General features: G+C 32.5%; 3 protein-coding genes, 1 long non-coding RNA gene and 1 other non-coding gene across 6 annotated transcripts; all 5 read right to left on the reverse strand.

Annotated features, from left to right (window-relative positions):
* Positions 1-793: 793 nt before the first annotated feature.
* LOC136270039 (uncharacterized) lies at positions 794-2,543 on the reverse strand. Its single transcript, XR_010707671.1, has 4 exons — positions 1,932-2,543; positions 1,537-1,614; positions 1,310-1,395; positions 794-1,193 (listed from the first exon to the last, which is right to left on the reverse strand). It is a non-coding gene; the product is annotated as an uncharacterized lncRNA (long non-coding RNA).
* A 2,016-nt stretch (positions 2,544-4,559) lies between these two features.
* On the reverse strand, positions 4,560-7,175 carry LOC105323877 (integrase/recombinase xerD homolog). Its single transcript, XR_010707557.1, has 2 exons — positions 7,119-7,175; positions 4,560-6,197 (listed from the first exon to the last, which is right to left on the reverse strand). It is a non-coding gene; the product is annotated as an integrase/recombinase xerD homolog (transcript).
* On the reverse strand, positions 6,170-9,041 carry LOC136269775 (uncharacterized). The gene is made up of 3 exons (XM_066065862.1): positions 9,029-9,041; positions 8,501-8,929; positions 6,170-8,450 (listed from the first exon to the last, which is right to left on the reverse strand). The coding sequence occupies exons 1-3, from the start codon at positions 9,039-9,041 to the stop codon at positions 7,564-7,566; spliced, it is 1,329 nt and encodes a 442-aa protein (XP_065921934.1). The 3' UTR covers positions 6,170-7,563.
* A 1,812-nt stretch (positions 9,042-10,853) lies between these two features.
* LOC105324110 (uncharacterized) lies at positions 10,854-13,666 on the reverse strand. 2 transcript variants are annotated; one of them, XM_011423166.4, is made up of 5 exons: positions 13,442-13,666; positions 13,075-13,146; positions 11,701-11,786; positions 11,542-11,619; positions 10,854-11,464 (listed from the first exon to the last, which is right to left on the reverse strand). In XM_011423166.4, the coding sequence occupies exons 1-5, from the start codon at positions 13,510-13,512 to the stop codon at positions 11,355-11,357; spliced, it is 417 nt and encodes a 138-aa protein (XP_011421468.2). In that variant the 5' UTR covers positions 13,513-13,666; the 3' UTR covers positions 10,854-11,354. The 2 variants fall into 2 exon arrangements, with proteins under 2 accessions (XP_011421468.2, XP_065922325.1); XM_066066253.1 differs by lacking the exon at positions 13,075-13,146 and having other exon boundaries at positions 13,442-13,596.
* Positions 13,667-16,394: 2,728 nt separating this feature from the next.
* LOC117684150 (uncharacterized) lies at positions 16,395-19,331 on the reverse strand. Its single transcript, XM_034455096.2, has 5 exons — positions 19,109-19,331; positions 18,224-18,301; positions 17,771-17,859; positions 17,575-17,659; positions 16,395-17,427 (listed from the first exon to the last, which is right to left on the reverse strand). Exons 1-5 carry the CDS (start codon positions 19,174-19,176, stop codon positions 17,406-17,408), a joined length of 342 nt encoding a protein of 113 aa, XP_034310987.2. The 5' UTR covers positions 19,177-19,331; the 3' UTR covers positions 16,395-17,405.
* Positions 19,332-19,764: the final 433 nt, after the last annotated feature.

The following is a 19,764-nucleotide window of genomic DNA, read 5'->3' on the forward strand; positions in this document are numbered from 1 at the left end:
ATTTGCAGAAATATCAGTTGGTCTATAATTCAAAATGATCATTCGTCTACATCTCATTACAATTCTTTCTTCTTTTACATGATTGCAGACAAGAGCCGTAATTTTCAACGCCAACCCTAATGAATAAGTCAAAGTACAAAAATAGAGTTAAAGTACAGAAGCATTATTCGTTTCTATTTATGCCTCATAATATAACGTGCATTTAATATGCGTGCTTAAACAATTTCTGCTTTTTTCTTTGCTAATAATTACTGTTGATGATATCTATAAATAATGCATACGTACACAAGTTTGATACTAGTGTCTATAAAGTATACCAATTTTGGATCTCATATTCAGAATTGGCTGTGCTTATTTATCTAACGGGTTTTGGTGATATTTGCAAGCGGCAGCTCTTGACCAATAATCCTAAATTTAGTTATTTGCGAAAGAAAAAAGGCAAAATACTAGTACGTAGAAATCTTTATTATATATAATTCTTTAACATGCATTATTTTAGACAATATATTCTGATAAACTAGTAACAATCACATGCAATTTACCAAGTAGAAAGATAAACCCTTGTTTTCCTCTAGAACTAAAAAACTCTAAGCATCCCATAATTTTAATCTATGGATTTATAAGGCAGCCCTTATCTGTAAAAAAACGGAAAGTTGAATCCAATACACACCAAAAAAATCTTCTGTAAATCAAAACAAATAAACTGTTTCAGGCTGAAATCGTAGTCAACAATCAACTGTTACAAATTTTTAATTGTTGCCCCTCCCTCCTTTGTTTGAGTTTGATTCATTAGGTTTTACTGTTTGGCGTAGGTTTAGCAGTATGGTCCGGCGTAGGTTTAGCAGTAGGGTTGTTAGGTTTTGGTTTTTCTGTAGGGGCCATGGTTGTTGGTCCTTCAGTGGGGGCATTTGTCGCTGGTTTTTCAGTGGGGGCCTTTGTCGCTGGTTTTTCAGTAGAGGCCCTCGTTGTTGGTCTCTCAGTGGGGGCCTTCGTTGTCGGTTTTGGGGTAGGGGCCTTCGTTGTCGGTCTTGGGGTAGGGGCCTTCGTTGTCGGTCTTTGGGTAGGGGCCTTCGTTGTCAGTCTTGGGGTAGGTTTTTTTGTTGTTGTGGTGGGTGGTTTATAATTAGGATCTGGTAAACATGTGTCGGGAGATGAACAAATGAACCCTGTTCCACATCTCGTATGGCATATTGCTGTTAAAAAGTTAAACACTTGAATTGAGTTATGCGATGAAATTACAACAATAACAATCACATAGAAAAAAATTAAATATAGTAACATAGACACTGTATGACAATAAGTGTCTCACGTGTAGCACCGTCTGTTCCTTTGTATCCTGGACAACACTCTCTCTTCATGTAATTCTGGCTAATTCTTCAATATCCATATGATAAACTGATCAGAAGATTGTTTAAAACAATTATTAATATTTTGGCACAAAGCCCTTTACAATATTTTTAAAAAAAATTGTATTTGAATGCGTACAAGAATTTATCCAAAACTTTCGAATAAAGAAGGAATTGTGATAGTTCATACCAGAACCAATTCCACCAGGAATGTTTTGTACAGTATTTCTGTGAGGAGTATCGAACTGCTTGCTTGGGGCACCATGTTCTGAAGAAAATGAAGGAAATTCAGATTAAAAAGAAATAGAGTTTCAGTCTCAATTCTCTTGTTTGTGGCTGTATCTCTTTGAATGGAAATAAAGAGAGAAAATTTGTCTTTTTGAAAAAAAATCTTTTGTTGTAACATAAAAAAACCCCGGTAAGACTCTTATCGGTAAATTTCCCGTTCAAAACAAACAAAATATTACTATATTATCCCTAAGATTGTTAATGTAAATAAAATCATTATTTATGTGAAAACTCGGTCTATGTCAATTGTCAGAGCCTTAAATTCTAAACACGGTGTGCAAAAAAAAAAGATCTTACCCTTCTGATGGAGAAACATTGACAACGATCAGGACGACCGCCAGCAAGCAAGCATACAGAAGCTTAGAACCCATGTGATCAGTTCGGAAACACTAAACTTGCTGGAGAATTCAGGAACTAGCTTTATCAACTAGTTTTATCAACGTAACTGACAAAATGGGTAGACGTTTTAAAAGAGAACAGAAATCCAAAAAGCTACTTTTTCGAGTACGACCTATCTCTGCTCGTAACTTGCAGCCAAAAAATGCTCTGATCTATCTCTGCTCGTAACTTGCAGCTAAAGAATTTAAAGAAAACTGAGATGCAAGTTTTAAACTTCTCAAAACATTGTTTGACATGTGCTGAACACTCTCTTCTAAGTAAAGGACTAAAATTTATATCAAGTCGTAAGTCGCACAATGCCTGAAACAAAAGAGATTTTGACAAATTTGCACAAAAAAGAAAACGACTTATGAAATACTGGGATAACATACAACATGACGAAGTATGCAAAAAATTATTCACAACAACTCCTATGGTTGCATACAGTAAACAAAAAAATATAGGTGATCTAATCATTAGATCCAAATTAAAACCAAATGAAGTTCAAATAGATAAATTGGTTAATGCATAAGGTGAACTCCTGACGAGGCGGGCCTTATTACAATTCAAAAATGACATGTGCTATTAATACCGCCGAAACACTGTTAACTAACTATGACATATAAGCAATTGACCAACTGCTTCATTAAGAGTATCGGGTTCTAATAAGTTTAAGACATGTCTGGATGTTAGGATGCCGTCGTTTTATTGCACTCACAAACATCAAGAATGGGGAGAAAATGCTAATGTTGACATCTTGAAATGTAAACAAAAGATGAGAAATGAACAGATGCATAAAAATGAATTTACATAACGTCATCATTTCCGCATATTAATATCTCCCAAAACGAAATCATTCTTGTAAAAATATATATGAAGTGGATAACATCCATTTTTTTCATATAACATCAAATTTGAAGTACTACATTTAACAGTTAAAGTTTAAACGTTCGATAGTATCAATATTTTTGAAACCCCATATTTTGCATCCATAAAACAGATCAGGAGTAACCATTTGGTCAAATAAAGGAAGCTGTCAGTCAAACGGTAAATCATATAATCCAATTTTTTCTAACCCAAGTAATGCCGTACATTACTTTTTGTGCTTTATCACCAAGGTGTTTCTTCGCCTTTAGAACAGAATTATCCTGATATTGAAAATAAGATGATTCAATTTATTTCAAATGTTTGTTTAGGAACTGATCGTTTCGAAAAAAAAAATGACCATTTAAGTTCTGTTGACATTGATATGAAGTTTCCATGTTTCACAGTACACAAAAAAGTATCGTATCATCCTAATGTACAAGAAAATTAAACATCTCAAATTTATGAGTGTCAAATAGCGTAAAATAAATTTTACTTAATAAAAAAAAGTAAATAAAGATTTTTCTTTACCCCTGGGAGGGAGAAATCAGTAAAACAAACATTACCACACGTGACCAAACCACCAACACTTCCTATTATCCACTGTTTATCCATCTTGGTTGTAAGATGTAGACAATTCATAAATTTTCCAACCCTTAAATAGTCAGATGGCCATAGGAAATGTTATTGATCAAACACGAATGTGAATCTATTTCACACTTAATACATTTGAAATCTTTTTTAGAAAGCATCGCTCACCTGAGCATAAAGGTCCAACTCAAGTTTATGGCTGATGTGTTTTACAATATCAAATAAAAAAGAAAAATGTTTTGGTATTTGCACATATATTTTAACTAATTTCAAACAAAAATGTAACTGAAATTTTTATTGCAATTTCTTAATGGTAATGAAATATCTTAATTATCGTCATGCTACATTTCTTTTAAATGAAAATTATTCACTAACAGCTTTTATTTGTTATTTTAAACAAGTTTTCTCCGTATGTCGCTATGTCAGGTTGGGCAACTGCCAAAATGTTTAGTTTTTATATGACTGGTTTTTTAAAACAAAACATGAAGATTCTTTTTTTAAAAATCACTTAATTTTATTTTCATTCTTTTTTCTTATAGTCTCTCTTTTGAGAAGGGTGTGGTCCTCTTTGTGGACAAACTTTGCATTATGCCAAGTTTGTCTGAAAATCGCCAAGGAGTTGTAGGAAAAAGATAACAAATATTAAAGGAAACGACATCACCTATTACAGAGAAAACCATTTCGATCAACATATTCACTCGAGCATTTAGATCAGACAAGCTCAAACCTCTCTTTTCGCAGATTCAAAATATATTGTATTTTTGCTTTTTGATTTGCTATATTTCTAATTCATCAAATGAACATGCAATTGTAACATGTTACCGGTATTCTTACTCACGATTATTAAAATGAAATAAGAGAATTCTCGTAGTCATCTTATTACAAACCAACATAATCAATATTTATATTATTTGAATCAAAAGGATTTTGTCCCTTTTCATGTTATTTTTTTTTTAATCATAATAAAAATCATACCCCTTCCTAGAATTTATTAAGGTATGCTCATATGGAAACAAATGTGAATGGTTAAATATCATAACTCCAAAAGTGCCAGTTGTTTTGTCGCACAAAATATGAAATCAATAACCATTTACAAATTTTGTTTTTATGATTTAATAGCCATATACATGTCTGCCAGGTCCCGGAATCATGAAGCCACCTTAGACCTAAAGTCAGTATTTGTACACAGTTCAAAGCTTTATTATTATATGCAACTAAATTTAGAGTCCACACTTCATTTCATAACTTACACGTAATAAAAACATCCTTTAATTGCATTGCAGCGCACCGAGCAGGCCGACGCCAGATTTATTTTTCAAACACATAAACAAGCCATTGGACAAGGAATTAATATTAAGTTACATAAATTAACAATATGTGCATCCATAATACTATGGTATAACATGATTTAAGCCTCCTCCGCCACCCAGGAAAAACCATAGATAAAAAACAGATGTTTAAAAAATCCTATGGAAACCTGTGTATCCGCGGCCAAATGCGGAGTCAGCAAACATGCGAGTGGCGGAACCTCACTCTTGGAATAATTTATAGAACTAAGAAATATGAAATAGACCTATATATATAATAAAAAAAAAACTAGACAAAAACACGACTTGCTCGGGACGGTGTGCGCTAGAAAGTGAACCTTACTGACAACCCATGAATCAGTTCGAACACGTACACCCAATTCTGAAATTTCATTGGCTAAATACTACATAACAAGTTAAACTTAGTAACCCCACACTTTCGTAATTGTTTACATGTCGCCAGGATAATTATTTTTTCGCTATACTTCGTAACGCGAAAAACTTTTAGTCCACACTTCATTTCATAACTTACACGTAATAAAAACATCCTTTAATTGCATTGCAGCGCACCGAACAGGCTGACCCTAGACATTACCAAAGAAAGGGAGAGAAAAGGAGAAAAAAATCATAATTACAATTGTTTTGACACATATAACCTTTTTTCTACAGAATCCTTCACATAAACATTTTTGCTAGACACCGATTTCCATCGCCCGTGTCTTTGTAAACACCTTTCATTGACACTAGCATTTGCAGTACCAGTTGCCCCTCCTGATCTAAGGGAGTGTAGACCGATATTTAAATCTGGAGCTACAGTTTTTAAAAGATTAACAGTATAACTAAGCTTTTTATTTTTTGTCACTAATTTGGAAAAACCATTGCTTCTTAAAGCGGGCTTGAAAATAAAATGATCAGAACACGTATCAATTTCTGCCTCCTTTGTATGACGTAAAAACATGTCATATGGGCAAGCACTAGTAGAACCTTTTGCAATGAGTACCTTGTTTCCATCTCTGTATTGATCATTTTTGCATTTTTCAAAAAAAAAATTGTAAATAATTTTGTTCAACGATGACATCTTTACATTTCAAGGAACTTAGTTCGTCAAATCTTAAAAATCCGGCAAAACCTATCAAAATCATGGCTAAATTTCTAAGCATAAGAACGTCCGTAGTACTAGTATTTGTATGCAAATCGTACAGTGTCTGTAGCATCTGACGGTCGACGGGATCCTTTCTGCGCACTGGTCTTCCCGTTAATCGTTTAGCCGACTCTTGTAGTGATTTCACAAAGGAATTATCTGTGGGATCTGGATAACCACTGATTTCATGCATCCATTTTATTGAATAAATTGCAGTGTTTACTGTAGAATACGAAGCACCAGAATCTAACAAATAAGTAAAAATAAAGCAACATGAATTGGCTAGAATCTTACTGTGTTCGTGGTCATTTATGAACTTTTCCATCGTTAAAAACCATGTTTGTAGGTCTTGTTGGTACTGTCACTCTTTGATTATAAAAGGTACCCACACATGTGCTCGCTGAAAGTCCCCAATTTGCTGTCCAATGAAACGCCGCTATCGGTAACTGCTTTGTTTATATGTGACTGTACTCCTAGTCCTGGAAAAAACTAGTCATCACCAAAATGAAATATAATTTATAAAAAAAATTAAAACATGTATTTATTTCTAAAACTGTATTCTCAATACCAACATCTTAAACTTCAGTGGAAATTTTGCAAAAACTGATTTATTACTCTTGCCATGCGTTATCAATTTTTTGTCAGGTAAATAATAACAAAATTTTACAAAACTTTTATAACCGTTTCCCTCAAATATCAAAGGCCAATATGAGGATGACTTCCATTCCGGAATAATCAATGTACCTGTAGCCTTCTCTGCTATCATTTTGTTAATAACTCTTGGTATATAACTGGGCGGAGGAACTAACCAGTTATTTTCACTTACCCAAAAACCTGGGTAAACGCATCGACTGCCTCTGTACCAGGACACCAATATTTAGAATTGAACCTTTCACACTTTTTATTGTAATGTGCAGCAAACCTATCAACAGTATGCATACCCCATAGTTTTCCGTAACTGTGAAACACATCATCGTGTACTGACCAATCGTCCATGTCAGTCGCACGACTTAAGAAATCTGCTCTTTTGTTTTCATTTCTGGGCTTCCATACATTACTTATTTGAGTGCTGTTTTCAGTGCAAGATTCAAATATTTGGCTTGCAATGATTTGCAAATATGGCTTTTTGCTCCCAACTTGCATAATTTTTGCAACATTTTTACTGTCTGACATAACATTTTTTGAATTTCTTATAATACTGACTTTACTTTTCATGACCCTGTTAACGGTTTCTAATTCTCTCCATGTTGAGCTCTGCATCGCTTCTTCTGCTGTCCAATTTCCTACTACACTCCCCATAAAAACATTTTCATTGTTATCATTGATACATTCAAAATAACCACCAAAGCCTACATCCGAGGCGTCACAATATAAGAATAAGCTGCATACATCTGATGCACTTACAAAATCAACGAAACAACCGTTTTCATTCAAAATTGAAACACTTTTTCTCCAAAATTCAATTTCTCTCAAAGCATCTGCTGTTATTTTTACCTGAGCTTCCCAGCTAGCCTTGCTTGATATGCAGTAATACAAAAATCTTGTTTTCATTCTAACAATATCACCAAAAACAACTTTCATGGAAATAATTTAACCAACAATTTTTGCCAAAAATTTTGCACGAAAATACAATATATTTTTCTGTACCTCACCATGTAACGTATCTAAACACAAATTTAGACGATAAATTCTGTCGTTGCTGATGTGAACTTGACCTTTTCTCTGTATTCCAATGCAGACCTAACCAATCACAGTTTTGACTTGGAATCCAATTACATATGTCGTCTGCAAACAAGAAACCCAAATTTTGAAAAAGCATTTTTATTGAATAACTTACTTTTGATGTCACTTCGAAACTGCTGCCTGCTGCTATACCGTCGTCTAAAAATGTTATAATTTTTATTCCTTCTGATCTTAAATGCCTCACCGGTTCTCTAAGAACTTTTGAAAAAATGTACCCTGCTGCAGAAATGCCAAAAGGTAATACATTGTATACGAAATATGAAATTTTGCCATTTTCTTCCCATGAGAAACCTAAATATTGTCGGTGTTCCTCGTAAATCTCTTTATGGTGATAGACTGATTTTAAGTCAAAAGTAAACATAAAATCTGCCATTTTAAGCATTTCTTTTGCAGTGACAGCATCTTCGTATCTAAACTTAAACTTGTGCAAATGAGGATTCACGTGCCTGCAATCCAGTACCAACCTTCGCTTACCGTTTCTATTTTTGGCCACCGTCAAAGGATTTACAACTGTTGGTTTTTCCCTTACCCGTGCCACACATTCCTTTTCTATCAAAATCCTTATCTCACCTGTGACGAATTCTGATTCATCTCTCGCTGACCTATTGTTGTTTAATTCAATAGAAGAAGGATTTGTTTTGAATGGAATTTTATATCCTGTCTTTATAATATCTAATATTGTTTTACCTGTCCCAATTTTCTCCCATTCATTGTAACATGATCTTAAACGACCAACTGGAGATATGATATTACTTATATCATTAAAAGCGCCAAATTTGAATGAGGCAAAAAATTATCTAAATTTTCACTTATCTTGTTTGCTTTGTCATCTTTCTTCGTACAATCCCGACTCCAATGTCCCTTAGCTCCGCAGTCAAAACATCTGCCGGGTTTTCCACTGCTCGTTGATCTTTCATCTGTCTCCATGCGGGTGACGGTCGCCGGTTTCTTCTGATAGGGTTCGAATCTCTGTCGTTTTCTCCCGCTGAAAACTTTCCGCTCGGCTCTAATCTGTGCTCTGTACATCTTCTTCTCATCATCCGAATCGTCTGCTATGGGGTTTGCCTGATACTCTTGCACTATTTTCCAATCAAGCTGGGACGAATCTGCCAACTTAATCACTTTCTGACGATTTTTAACCATCTCAATACCTTCAGCGATACTGCTCTTTGCCGACTCCACTCCATCGTCGCTCCCGCACTTTAAATGTTCTCTGGCCTCCTCCAACTTAATGAACACTCGGGCTTCATGTTTATACAGATTCTCGTTTCCTTTATTACGAAACACATAATGTTCATTCAAATTGTCATCAATTTTGCTTATTTGAGACGCGGAAATTTGTTGAATGTTTTGCTGAAAAACTGACAAACGACTGTCCATCATATTTTGCAAACTGTTTAACAATTCGGACTGCTGATGTGAAACAACTCTGTTTACTTCTTCAGAAATTGAGCTTTGTATTTGTCTGGCGTCCATGACGAAAAACACGACTTGCTCGGGACGGCGTGCGCCAGAAAGTGAACCTTACTGACAACCCATGAATCAATTCGAACACGTACACCCAATACTGAAATTTCATTGGCTAAATACTACATAACAAGTTAAACTTAGTAACCCCACACTTTCGGTATTGTTTAAATGTCGTCAGGACAATTATTTTTTGCTATACTTCGTAACGCAAACAATTTTTATTTTAAAATGTAATTTAGGATGTTTTCCCTTTCTTGTTGCTCTCTTTGCATTTTAAATCTCAATATAGGATTAGTAAGTATCTCGTAAATGCTTAAAATTTTGACTCAAGATAAATACGATGCAATGCATGACGTACGCCGGTGTACTGACCATTTTCTGATACGTCTGCTTTTTGTGTCGAATGATATTCAAACATTTATTTGTCACAGTCGCTATAAATTATTAAAAAAAAATCACAATTATGAAATATCTGACGTGTGTCATATTAAGAATAATTTCGCTTTATGAGAAATAATCTTCAATCATATTTGACAATTATACAATTTTTCTCGAATACAATGAATCATAACTGATCAATAAGCTATACATCACATTCTCTTTTTTATATAAATGTAATAACTTGGTATTTACTCTAAGTTAAAATCTAGTTATTAATACAGTGTATATGCATCAGTTTCTTTAAAATTCCTTCATCCTGGGCGTTGAGCAGGCAAACGGGATGTAGGGCTAGTATTATCAAGAAAGTACATGTATCTACTTTACTTTTGAAAATCATTATATACGAGCCATTAGTTGTCAGGGCAGGGCTCTATTCCTAATACAGTAAAGATGCATTAATTCATGTAAAATTTCATTTCTGGACATTAAACAGGCCAACAGAGTGCATATAAGGGCATATAAATGGAATAGAACATCCGAAAATGCATTGATCTATGTCACAAGAGTTTCCTATATTTGATTCTTTGTATCTGTGGGATCAATATATACAGGCAATAAGACGTATCATCCATCACACCTGATACCCTTTCCAAACTCTTTTAATGAATTGGCAAAGTTCTTTCTTTAAAGTGGCATAATCACGATTTTGGACTTTCAATTTTTATTGTTTACAATGCTTAATTTGAGCATTATTAATGATTGACCAAAATTTGATTGTCTGTCGTAGAGTTGTAAGCAAAATTCAGAGCTTAGAAATCTTTGTTTTATTTACAACGTTCGTGCCATGGTTTTATTTATATTGGTTCAATATACCGGTAAAAGTTCCTTTTCAAGCTGATTTTTAATCTGTTTTTCCTTTTTGATACATAAATGATTACTTCACATTTATCACGTTTATCACATTGAATAACGAATGACCCTAAATCTGGATTTTTTTTTAGGAAATAAAAATTTAAGCAAAAACAGAACATGAGCTTTGTTTACATAAAAAATTATTATGGGCTCTGTATCTCGCTAGTAACTTGACGACTGGCATTGAATATTTTTTGTCTATTAGAAATACCTATCTTAAACATTGTGAACATTAAAAACGAGAAAATAAGTATTAACCAGAATTGTTACCAAGCTCTTTTAATCCTCCTCAGACCTAATTCTTCATACCGGTATATTTTATATATACATAATGGCTTTTAATAGTAAAAGATATGCATCCGCGCGATCTTAAAAACGATAGTCTACACACTCATATTGTTTGATTATTTGTACATTATCAAGAATATCTACTGATGTATAACTTTTTTTAATGGACAATTATATGAAGTCTCAATATACAATTAATGTACATGTACATTTGTTCTTGCCAAATATAATATATTTGGTAGTCGACATTTGAATCATGAATAAGATTCCTGTAAAATTTCACCATTGAACACATGATACATTTAACGTAATCATACATTCTTCATATTAAGAAGCTTGGTATATACATAATATTCCAATATTATTCCTGTTACCTCTTGTGATATTGACAACAGAATTAAACAGAGAATGTTATAACAAAAAAAAAACACACAAAAACCCCACTGTAATTAAATTTAGAAAGAAACATTATATTATTCGTTTTCGTTAGAATTAAGAATCCGAATCGATTGTTGAATGCATTGACATTTATTCATTTGCGTATTGTATTAAAAAAAACAAAGACTGCGAGTTACATTTTACATTGTTGCCGTTTGATGAGTGAGCGATGCTCCCAAACTAATTTAAGAGAATCAAGGACATCAGCTAGTTGACAATTTCACTTGGCTCAGTACTGGGACTATTACTAGGTTCAACAGTAGCACTGGTAGTTTCATTGACCGCAGTATTGGTATTGATAGGGGCGTTCGTAGTGCCTGAAATTTATTAATGTGCTGAATATTAGTATGATGGAAAAAACCCAAGAAGGATCAGGCTGTTGATAAAAACTCACCGATTAAAGTTGTATCTACAGTACAATCATCCGGAGAAGTACACATATACCCAGGTTCACATGGTGTCTGGCAGATTGCTACAAGGCAAAGGTTAGTTAAGTTAGTCAATTGATGTTTAAAAGGCATTAAATTTCAATCGCAAAGCAATCATTTCTTACGCGTTCTACAGTCACTTCCTTCAAAACCAGTACAGCATCCCATCACAACGTCGTAAACTGATATTGGTAGGTATCCGTAATGTAGGCTTTAAGAAAGAAAAAAACAAATATAGTCATGACGCTCTCCGTCTAAATCGACGCCTTCGTCGTATGTTCATTATCTCGGTCGGAAATAACTTGTGTTTCAAACTATGGTTATTTTAAACCAAATTTTTATTTCAATAAACAGTTTACACTTCAAACTGAACAGCTAAGAAATATGCTTATTTTGCATAAAGCAAACTTTGGCCACTTCGGGCGGACATAAACAGATCAAAATGGCGGAAGTTGCAGGCTTGGTTATTTCCATAGTATAGAAATGATCTTTTTTATACACCGATTATTCATAATAAGATTGGAGTCGCCTTTGCTTTCATTAAGGCCTCTTCATATTTTCAAATGAACATTGAAACATGTTTTAAAAACTTCAGGTTTTCTGAGTCGCTTAATATTAGGTGACATATTAAGATGCATCTTCATAGCAGCTATTCTCTAAGATTAAGTTTTGTTTTGCCGATTTCTTATTTTTATTCACAATGGGGAAAAAGTATCATAGAATACATAGAATTTAATTTAGGTAAATATTGTTGATAAATCACAAGGCTTGACAAAATATTTTAAATGAAAAATGTTTTGGTGATTTTTCAATAAATTTTTAAAATTCAAAACAAACAAAGCAAAACCAAAAAAAAAAAAACACGCAAAATGTTATACACGAATTAGTTTGATTTGTTTTCCTACAGTTTAAAAAAAAGTAAATAAACTATTTCATTATTTTAGTTCATTCTTTGAATTCTTTAAAAATCTAGTTATACCCCAGATTATACCCTATAGTGCATCGCATGCACACGCTATCTGTATGAACACAGAGGAAAAGTGCAGAAACAAGAATTATTCCGCTACCATAATCAAGTTTTTTAATAGCCCTGGCATTGTAATATAATTGCTTTGCATGAGCAAAAACAATTAAACGAAAAATATCCATTACACATATGAATGACGCTGTTTAATATTATGAGGCATTTTCTAATATCAAAAAAATGAATTTTTAACCTCAAAAACTCTTCTTTTTAAAAAAAAAAAAAAGTGGATATGTTGATCTCAGAACCGATATTTTGAAATTTAAATTTATTTTCTGATACTACAAAATAGGTTTCTGATATCACTTTAAGTCGAAATACCCAAAATGACTGCACTGATAACTCCATGCTTTGTAGTAATCAATTTGTTAGATTAAAATGTTGTGTTTAACCTTTAATGTAAAAAAAATTAACATCTTTTTTGATAGATAATTTTGCAAGTTTTACAAACATGTATCATTTATATGTTACATACCATCCGAACCAGGTATGGTATGCACAGTAACGTTGAAAAGAGTAATGATGTTGAATTCTGCTGCAAAAACCACTAAAATAAATTAAAGAATACAATCTTAACATATTTCACTGTTTTGATAAGTTTCACCAATTAAAGGAAAACCATTGTAAATGCCCATATAAACTACAAATGATTACATTCGATGATCAAATTTAAAAACCATAAGATCGCTAGTAGTCAAAGTTATAATGATTGGCAACACAGGTACACAACAATCACCATAAAATGATTAATTCAAAACTGAATATGTTTGTATAATTAATAATTTACATTCAAAAAAGAAGATGATTTTCAAATAACTGTCTGCTGTAATTTTATTCCTTACCCCTGGGAGAAGGAGATCAAGGAAGAAAAGACGGTCACGCAAAGACAAACAAATATAACTTTTCTGTCCATCTTTTGTTGTTGAATGTTGGAAATACACCCTGTTATTATTAAATAGTCAAGTGCTATTTTTTAACGTAAGCTGTCGCAAGTCACATGGTTAATGATATCATAATCTACTGGCAAAACGATAGAATGTCAAGTGACACGGAAACAGAATGAGATATAAACAAAACAGATTGTAATGCGTTGAAATTTTGATTTTTTTTCAACAAGAATTTTTCATTTTACTGTGCATAGAAGTTTAAACAAAAATCCAAGTTTGTCCAAAATGGCAGGACTTCGAAAACAACATTCAAAAAACATTACTTTAACAAAACAACTCACAAAGTTAATGCAGGTGGCCATACCTTGTATTTTAAAGTTTAAAACTTTAAGAATAAAAGCATTCTGCCAAACCACGGGAAAGTTTTGTGCATTCAAAACGGCTAATAGGTCGCACTGTTCTTGTTTGCTTGTATTAATCTCATTCTCCAGCGTTCTTAGAATATAGAGAGCAACAACATATATAACTTTTCATGGATAATAATTTTTATCAATGTATTTGCCTTAATTACCATTGTTTCCAAAAAGTACATTATATCCATTAGAACCTCCATTATATTTTGTTTTTTGGTGCCAAGAGTAAATTCTTAAAGTCATTTATTTATCAGAAATATAGATATATCATCATAACAGTTACTTGATCAAAAGTTGCAAGAATCATCGATTGTCAACCTTTTAAAAATAAAAGCCTAAAAAAAGCCATAAATGGTTGTCATTAGTGGCATGTGACAGGTGAAAGACAGCATCCAGCCATAAAAGAGTTTCTAAGTCTATGGTAGACTCCTTTTGTATACTAAATCCACTGAACTCTTTTTGTATTTCCAGACAATGCACATTACCCCCTCAACAGTTGCGCAATCTTATTTTTGAAAATCGAGATCTTAATGGTCTTTTCTATGGTCTGACACTGAAGTAATGTTAGTGCTCACAATGTAAATGATAAATCTGCTTCAGTGATCTGTGATATATTTTTGACAGAAATATTAAAATAGAATATATTCTTTTTCCTTAAAAGTGGTAATAAAGTTCGCTATATTTCATTACAAAACACTCAATGAATACTCAATGAATACCATTTCTTACAAGACCCTTTTTCCAAAACTCCAGAGAGTTTATGGAATTAATATAGTATGTTTTCTAGGATTAGTTTCTTATAGTTTGGTTTGTACCAAAAGCAGTTCCGGGTATAACTTATAACTTATATTGTTTGTTTAAAACCGTCTGTTTTTAGATGACAAAACATGCAACCATCTGTGTTGAGGTATAATTTTAATGAAAAAAAATTATCCGGTTTTAAACCTGCTATGGCCAGATATACATTTTGTTTATTAAAGTGGGGAAAACTAGAATATTATTGTGCATATGTTTAAAAAGGTAAAATGTACACCTACAACGATTCAATAGTTTCGTTGACTAATCAAAACCGGATTTACCAGGGTATCGACGTAAATAATGGCGTATATCAACAACACCTGTTGATGTTATGTTTACTATTTTGGTAGCGTAACCAATCATAAATAGCAAGGCGAGTCCGGACCAAACTCTAACCAGGTTGCACAGTAAAAGGCCTTAACAGTGAAACCCAAGTCCAAATCCGCTTAGATTGTCTGAATATGAATGCTGTCTCCATTTAAGAAAACTACTTTTTAGCGGGACATAGACACCCCACACACACACTCACACGCATTCTAAGCAAACATCTTAAAAGAAATAGAATTCTCAAAGTTTCCTTATTTTAGTTTTCCGTCTAAAATATATCACAGATCTACGGTCGAAGAAGAAAATTTATGCATTAAAAGTAAAATATGGATACTATTTATATTTTCGGACAGCCCATACAAACGTTTATAATGATGAACGTACATCACTCTTGCAAGATGGATTTTGATAAATGAGAACGTCAGTTGTTGAGGACGGATCAGGCACTGTCCGGAGAACCAAATTGTGGATATTTGATTACAAAAGTGGTTCTGTCATGGAGTCAGGGAGAAACTCATTCAGATGGACGGTCGTCTGTAACAAGACAACCATTCATGCGTTCCATTTAGAGGCCCTGATCCTGTAAAGTTATACTATTACGTTATCTGTCTTCTGCTTTGCTGTCTATTCCCGGAAATTGACGGAAGTCTTTCTTGCGTTCAGCGGAGTAGGAATAAACAGGTATTGATTAGAAAATAAAATATTTTATCATTTGAATATTTGAGATTCTAAAATTGAATAACTTAAGCTTACAATAACCGTGCATTTATTAATTTGAATTCCAGCACGCTTGTTACTCTTTTCTCTCGTATTTATTATTGCAATTTCACAATTGATAAGCTTTACGGTTACTAAAATCTTTTATTCTTTCAAAAGTTTCACTGGTTTTTACTACACTTGAACGTTCAAATAGCTCTTTAATAAATAACACAATTTTTTACATCCACATTTCTTCTACAGAAGCAAAAGTCATTACATAAGATTGCTATAGACAGAAGCTACTATTAGTGCTATTACTATGATATCTTATTTGAACTTTGGCTAATTCTATGTAACACACTAAGTATAGAATCCATTTACAAACCTGTGAAAATTAGGTAAAGATACAGAATTTTTATGCGGAAAATATAGATCGTTAGGGGTCTGTGCCAATATTTTGTTTTTTTTTATTTACTGTGACGAGGTCAGCTGTTCTTTGAATGGATTTATATTCAAATGCTCGTTGATTATTTTTTTTAGATACTATGTTATAAGTTATAAATATATAAAACATTTTTTAAAAAATATGCACTGCTTAAATTATCTATAAAATGCAGAAGATTAAAACGATCAGTTGATTTTCTTAAAACATCAACGAGCCAAAGATACAGAATGATAATGATCTTCAATGAAGACGTCAGTACTCTAACAATTGCTGCTCTACACCAGGAAGTGTCTGGCCATTGATTGGGAATGAGCTCATATCCGAAACTTTAAATACAATGTATACGAAACTAGATTGAATCATGCATATATAAACCGTACTGTGTAAGAATAGGTTAAAGTTATACAAAAGATGGTCGGAACAACATGCAAAAGATAAACAATCTTTTGAAAATGACAATGATAGGTTATTGATGTGTCAATAAATGATTGTCTGACTTATATAGTTCCGTGGGTATTAAAGTACGTTATGCATCGTTTTATCCAAGGTATAATACCCATTATGATACCAATGTTGAAAATGCTTCATTCATCCGGGTCCATCTTTCTAACACGTCGATTGGTATTATGTTTTTACATAAAAGCAAGATGGTTATTCCTCAGAGTTAAACTAGGAAAACTTAGTATTGTTTAATTAACTACAGTACTTGTAATTGAAAGATCACCTCGACTGTTTTAAATGGGTATTTTTCTATTCGGCAGCCCATATATTGAAATGTACGTCTTTGCCACTTCCTTTATCATATGGTTTGTGAGAAAACATGACATGATATTAAAACAAAAATGCTTACATACCTTTAAAACACCCGACGCAACATGTAGCACACATGTACACATATAATTATCGAAGAATCGCTCGTTATATAAAATAAACCCAATAATATACAGCACCAATGCCCCCCCCCCCCTCCGTTTTACAGCATATACTACTAATATTAATAATGTTTGTTACATGATTGTACTGTAAAATACTTTTTTTTTAATTCTTTATTTTAATGAAGGTAAAAATATTCTTAAATTTCAGTGCACAACAAGCAAACTATATACATAGGTATGTATTAATATCTTCATTTTTTTGTTAATAGATGGGTTCGTTACAATATCCAGCAGCATATTTCATTACAAATCAATTTTCGCAGTTGATTTAGATTTCATCTTGTCTGCTGATAAATTGGACATTACCAGTCTTGGACCGGTGGTCTGGAAACAAAGAGCAACAAACAAAAAAATTATAACAAAGGATACGTAGATCGACGTTCTGCTAAACTTTAAAGTACTTACAAAAATGAACATGAACGTGAACTAAGGTTGAGCTCTATAAGCTATTAGATATAAAACATTGCTTACTTGGGAGTCACAGGTATAAAGTCAGGTTTGCAGACATTCGGCGAGGCGCAGCTGTAGCCTTGTGTGCAGGCTGGATTGCATATAGCTTTATTTAAGAAAAAGAAAAGAAAAAAATCATCACAATTATTATGTAAAGAACTTTCTTAATGGCAGGTGATTCTAAAAAAAAGTGCATTAAGTATAAGCTTGTTCTTACGAGTGGCACAGTCACCCCCTTGGTATCCAGGGCAACACATTTTCTTCATGCTGTAGCCATTAGAGATCGTTCTGTAAGCGTGGCTCCAGCTGAGAAGTCACAATTTTAAAAAATGAATAGTCTATAGCAGAAATATGATAACAATATATATATATATATATATATATATATATATATATATATATATATATATATATATATATGTGTGTGTGTGTGTGTGTGTGTGTGTGTGTGTGTGTGTGTATACTATTTTTCACATTTATAAAAATATAAGAAAATATGGAGGTGAAAAACCTAAAAACCTCTACTATGCCAAAATGTTTATGAAATAAATACACAAAGGCACTTAATAAAAAATTTCTATGCAACAAATTTTTATGCATCATGTACCCTACAACACATCATTTTACAAAAACTAATTTGGAATGCATCCCGTCACTCAGAACCACTTACCACCACCAGTTCCACCAAGAATAACTCGAACAGTACCGCTGCGCTGCGTATTTAGTGACTCTCGTGTAACAGAAGTTACTGAAATGATTTGATTGAAAAAAAATTAAATAACTCATGTATAAAAAAATACTTTAAGATTCGATGAAAGTAACCAAAGAGTCTATATATTTACAAAGCTGTATTTTAACGTTTTTTGATATTATCCAGTATATATCAGTAGATATCAATGAGACCAGAGCGAAAAGTTAATATAAGCATTAGTTGGATATAAATTCGGATATGATAAGTGACACGATTTGAGATGAAAAAAATTATATTCAATTTTTTAGAATCAAATGATTTATTTGTTTATTTTAAATGATTCACCAAAAATTCAATGCTAGAAATCAAGTTACAAGCAAGTTACTGAGGAAAGAAGCCAGTGTTATGTAAACAAAGCTCGAGTCTTATATTTGTTTACAAATAATTGAAGTAAAGAAATTATCATTTCTTTGACAAAATAACTTGTGGTAACAAGATAAATTGATTTAATGTGTTCCTAAATACTATTATCAACAACAAAGGCAACAGTAGAGTGAATTGTATACCAATACAATGCACATGTAAACAATAACAAGTTGTTTACAAAACAAAGAATTCTATACACTGTAACTCGCTTGTAACTTAATATTTGACTTTTAAATTTTGAAAATGCATTAAAAACATCCATATTATCCATTATAGACAATAAAAGTGAAAAAATAAATTCATCGTGAAATCGTGCCAAAGTCCGTTTATCATGGTTAACAATAATCGTTTGCTACTTTAATACAAAAATTAAGAACAAACTTATTTGATAATTCTTTCCAAAACATTCAATAACGATAAAAAACAATTTACACTTACCCGTCTGTGGCATAACTCTGCCCAAACAGCAAAACTACTGACAGGTAGAAGATAAGTTTCTTGTCCATGTCTAACGAATCAAGTTTGGTCCCGATTCCAGTTTATATAGGTAGCGTTTCTTTTGTTCGTTTTTCACCAATCAAAATGAATTGTTTTTTCGAGGCATTTCTCGTTGAGTAAAACTGAAAGTATCAAAAGTAATGACTTTTACTTAAAGTTTTGAATTAAACACCCGTTATCACAGATATATCTTTTGTTGTTTTTTCCATAACACAATTTATTTAAAAAAGAATCAGTAATTTAATTTTCTACTATTTAACATATGTATTAATAAACATGACTCATAGAAAAATCCCATAACACAATGTATTTAAAAAGGAATCAGTAATTTAATTTTCTGTTAGTTAGCATATATATTTATAAACAAGACTCATATCAAAAATCCCAATGAATGTGTTTCTTTTTGGGTAATTTGGGCTGCAGTTTATTTCATCAAGTGTCAATAAATTTTCAGTTTTCATAATTGTGAAGCAATGCTTTTTTATAAACCGCTTCGCAGTTTATAAAGCGTAAACTGTCCCAAGTTATGTTATATCGTGTAACATAGGTAGAAATTAAATTCATTCCTTAAATAATGTTGATAATATCTATAAATA

The sequence above is a fragment of the Magallana gigas genome, chromosome 7 (genome assembly GCF_963853765.1).
Source record: "Magallana gigas chromosome 7, xbMagGiga1.1, whole genome shotgun sequence".
In the NCBI taxonomy this organism is placed as follows: domain Eukaryota; kingdom Metazoa; phylum Mollusca; class Bivalvia; order Ostreida; family Ostreidae; genus Magallana; species Magallana gigas.

Coding starts and splice junctions, on each gene's coding strand:
- LOC136269775 (XM_066065862.1), bottom strand. Junction 8,451..8,500: donor GGGACATTGGAGTCGGGATT/GTACGAAGAAAG, acceptor AATTTAGATAAT/TTTTTGCCTCATTCAAATTT.
- LOC105324110 (XM_011423166.4), bottom strand. CDS start 13,512: ATGGACAGAAAAGTTATATTTGTTTGTCTTTGCGTGACCGTCTTTTCT. Junction 11,620..11,700: donor AGGAAGTGACTGTAGAACGC/GTAAGAAATGAT, acceptor TTTGCCTTGTAG/CAATCTGCCAGACACCATGT. Junction 11,465..11,541: donor TGTAGATACAACTTTAATCG/GTGAGTTTTTAT, acceptor AATAAATTTCAG/GCACTACGAACGCCCCTATC.
- LOC117684150 (XM_034455096.2), bottom strand. CDS start 19,176: ATGGACAAGAAACTTATCTTCTACCTGTCAGTAGTTTTGCTGTTTGGG. Junction 18,302..19,108: donor CAGAGTTATGCCACAGACGG/GTAAGTGTAAAT, acceptor AAATCATTTCAG/TAACTTCTGTTACACGAGAG. Junction 17,860..18,223: donor TCTTGGTGGAACTGGTGGTG/GTAAGTGGTTCT, acceptor GTGACTTCTCAG/CTGGAGCCACGCTTACAGAA.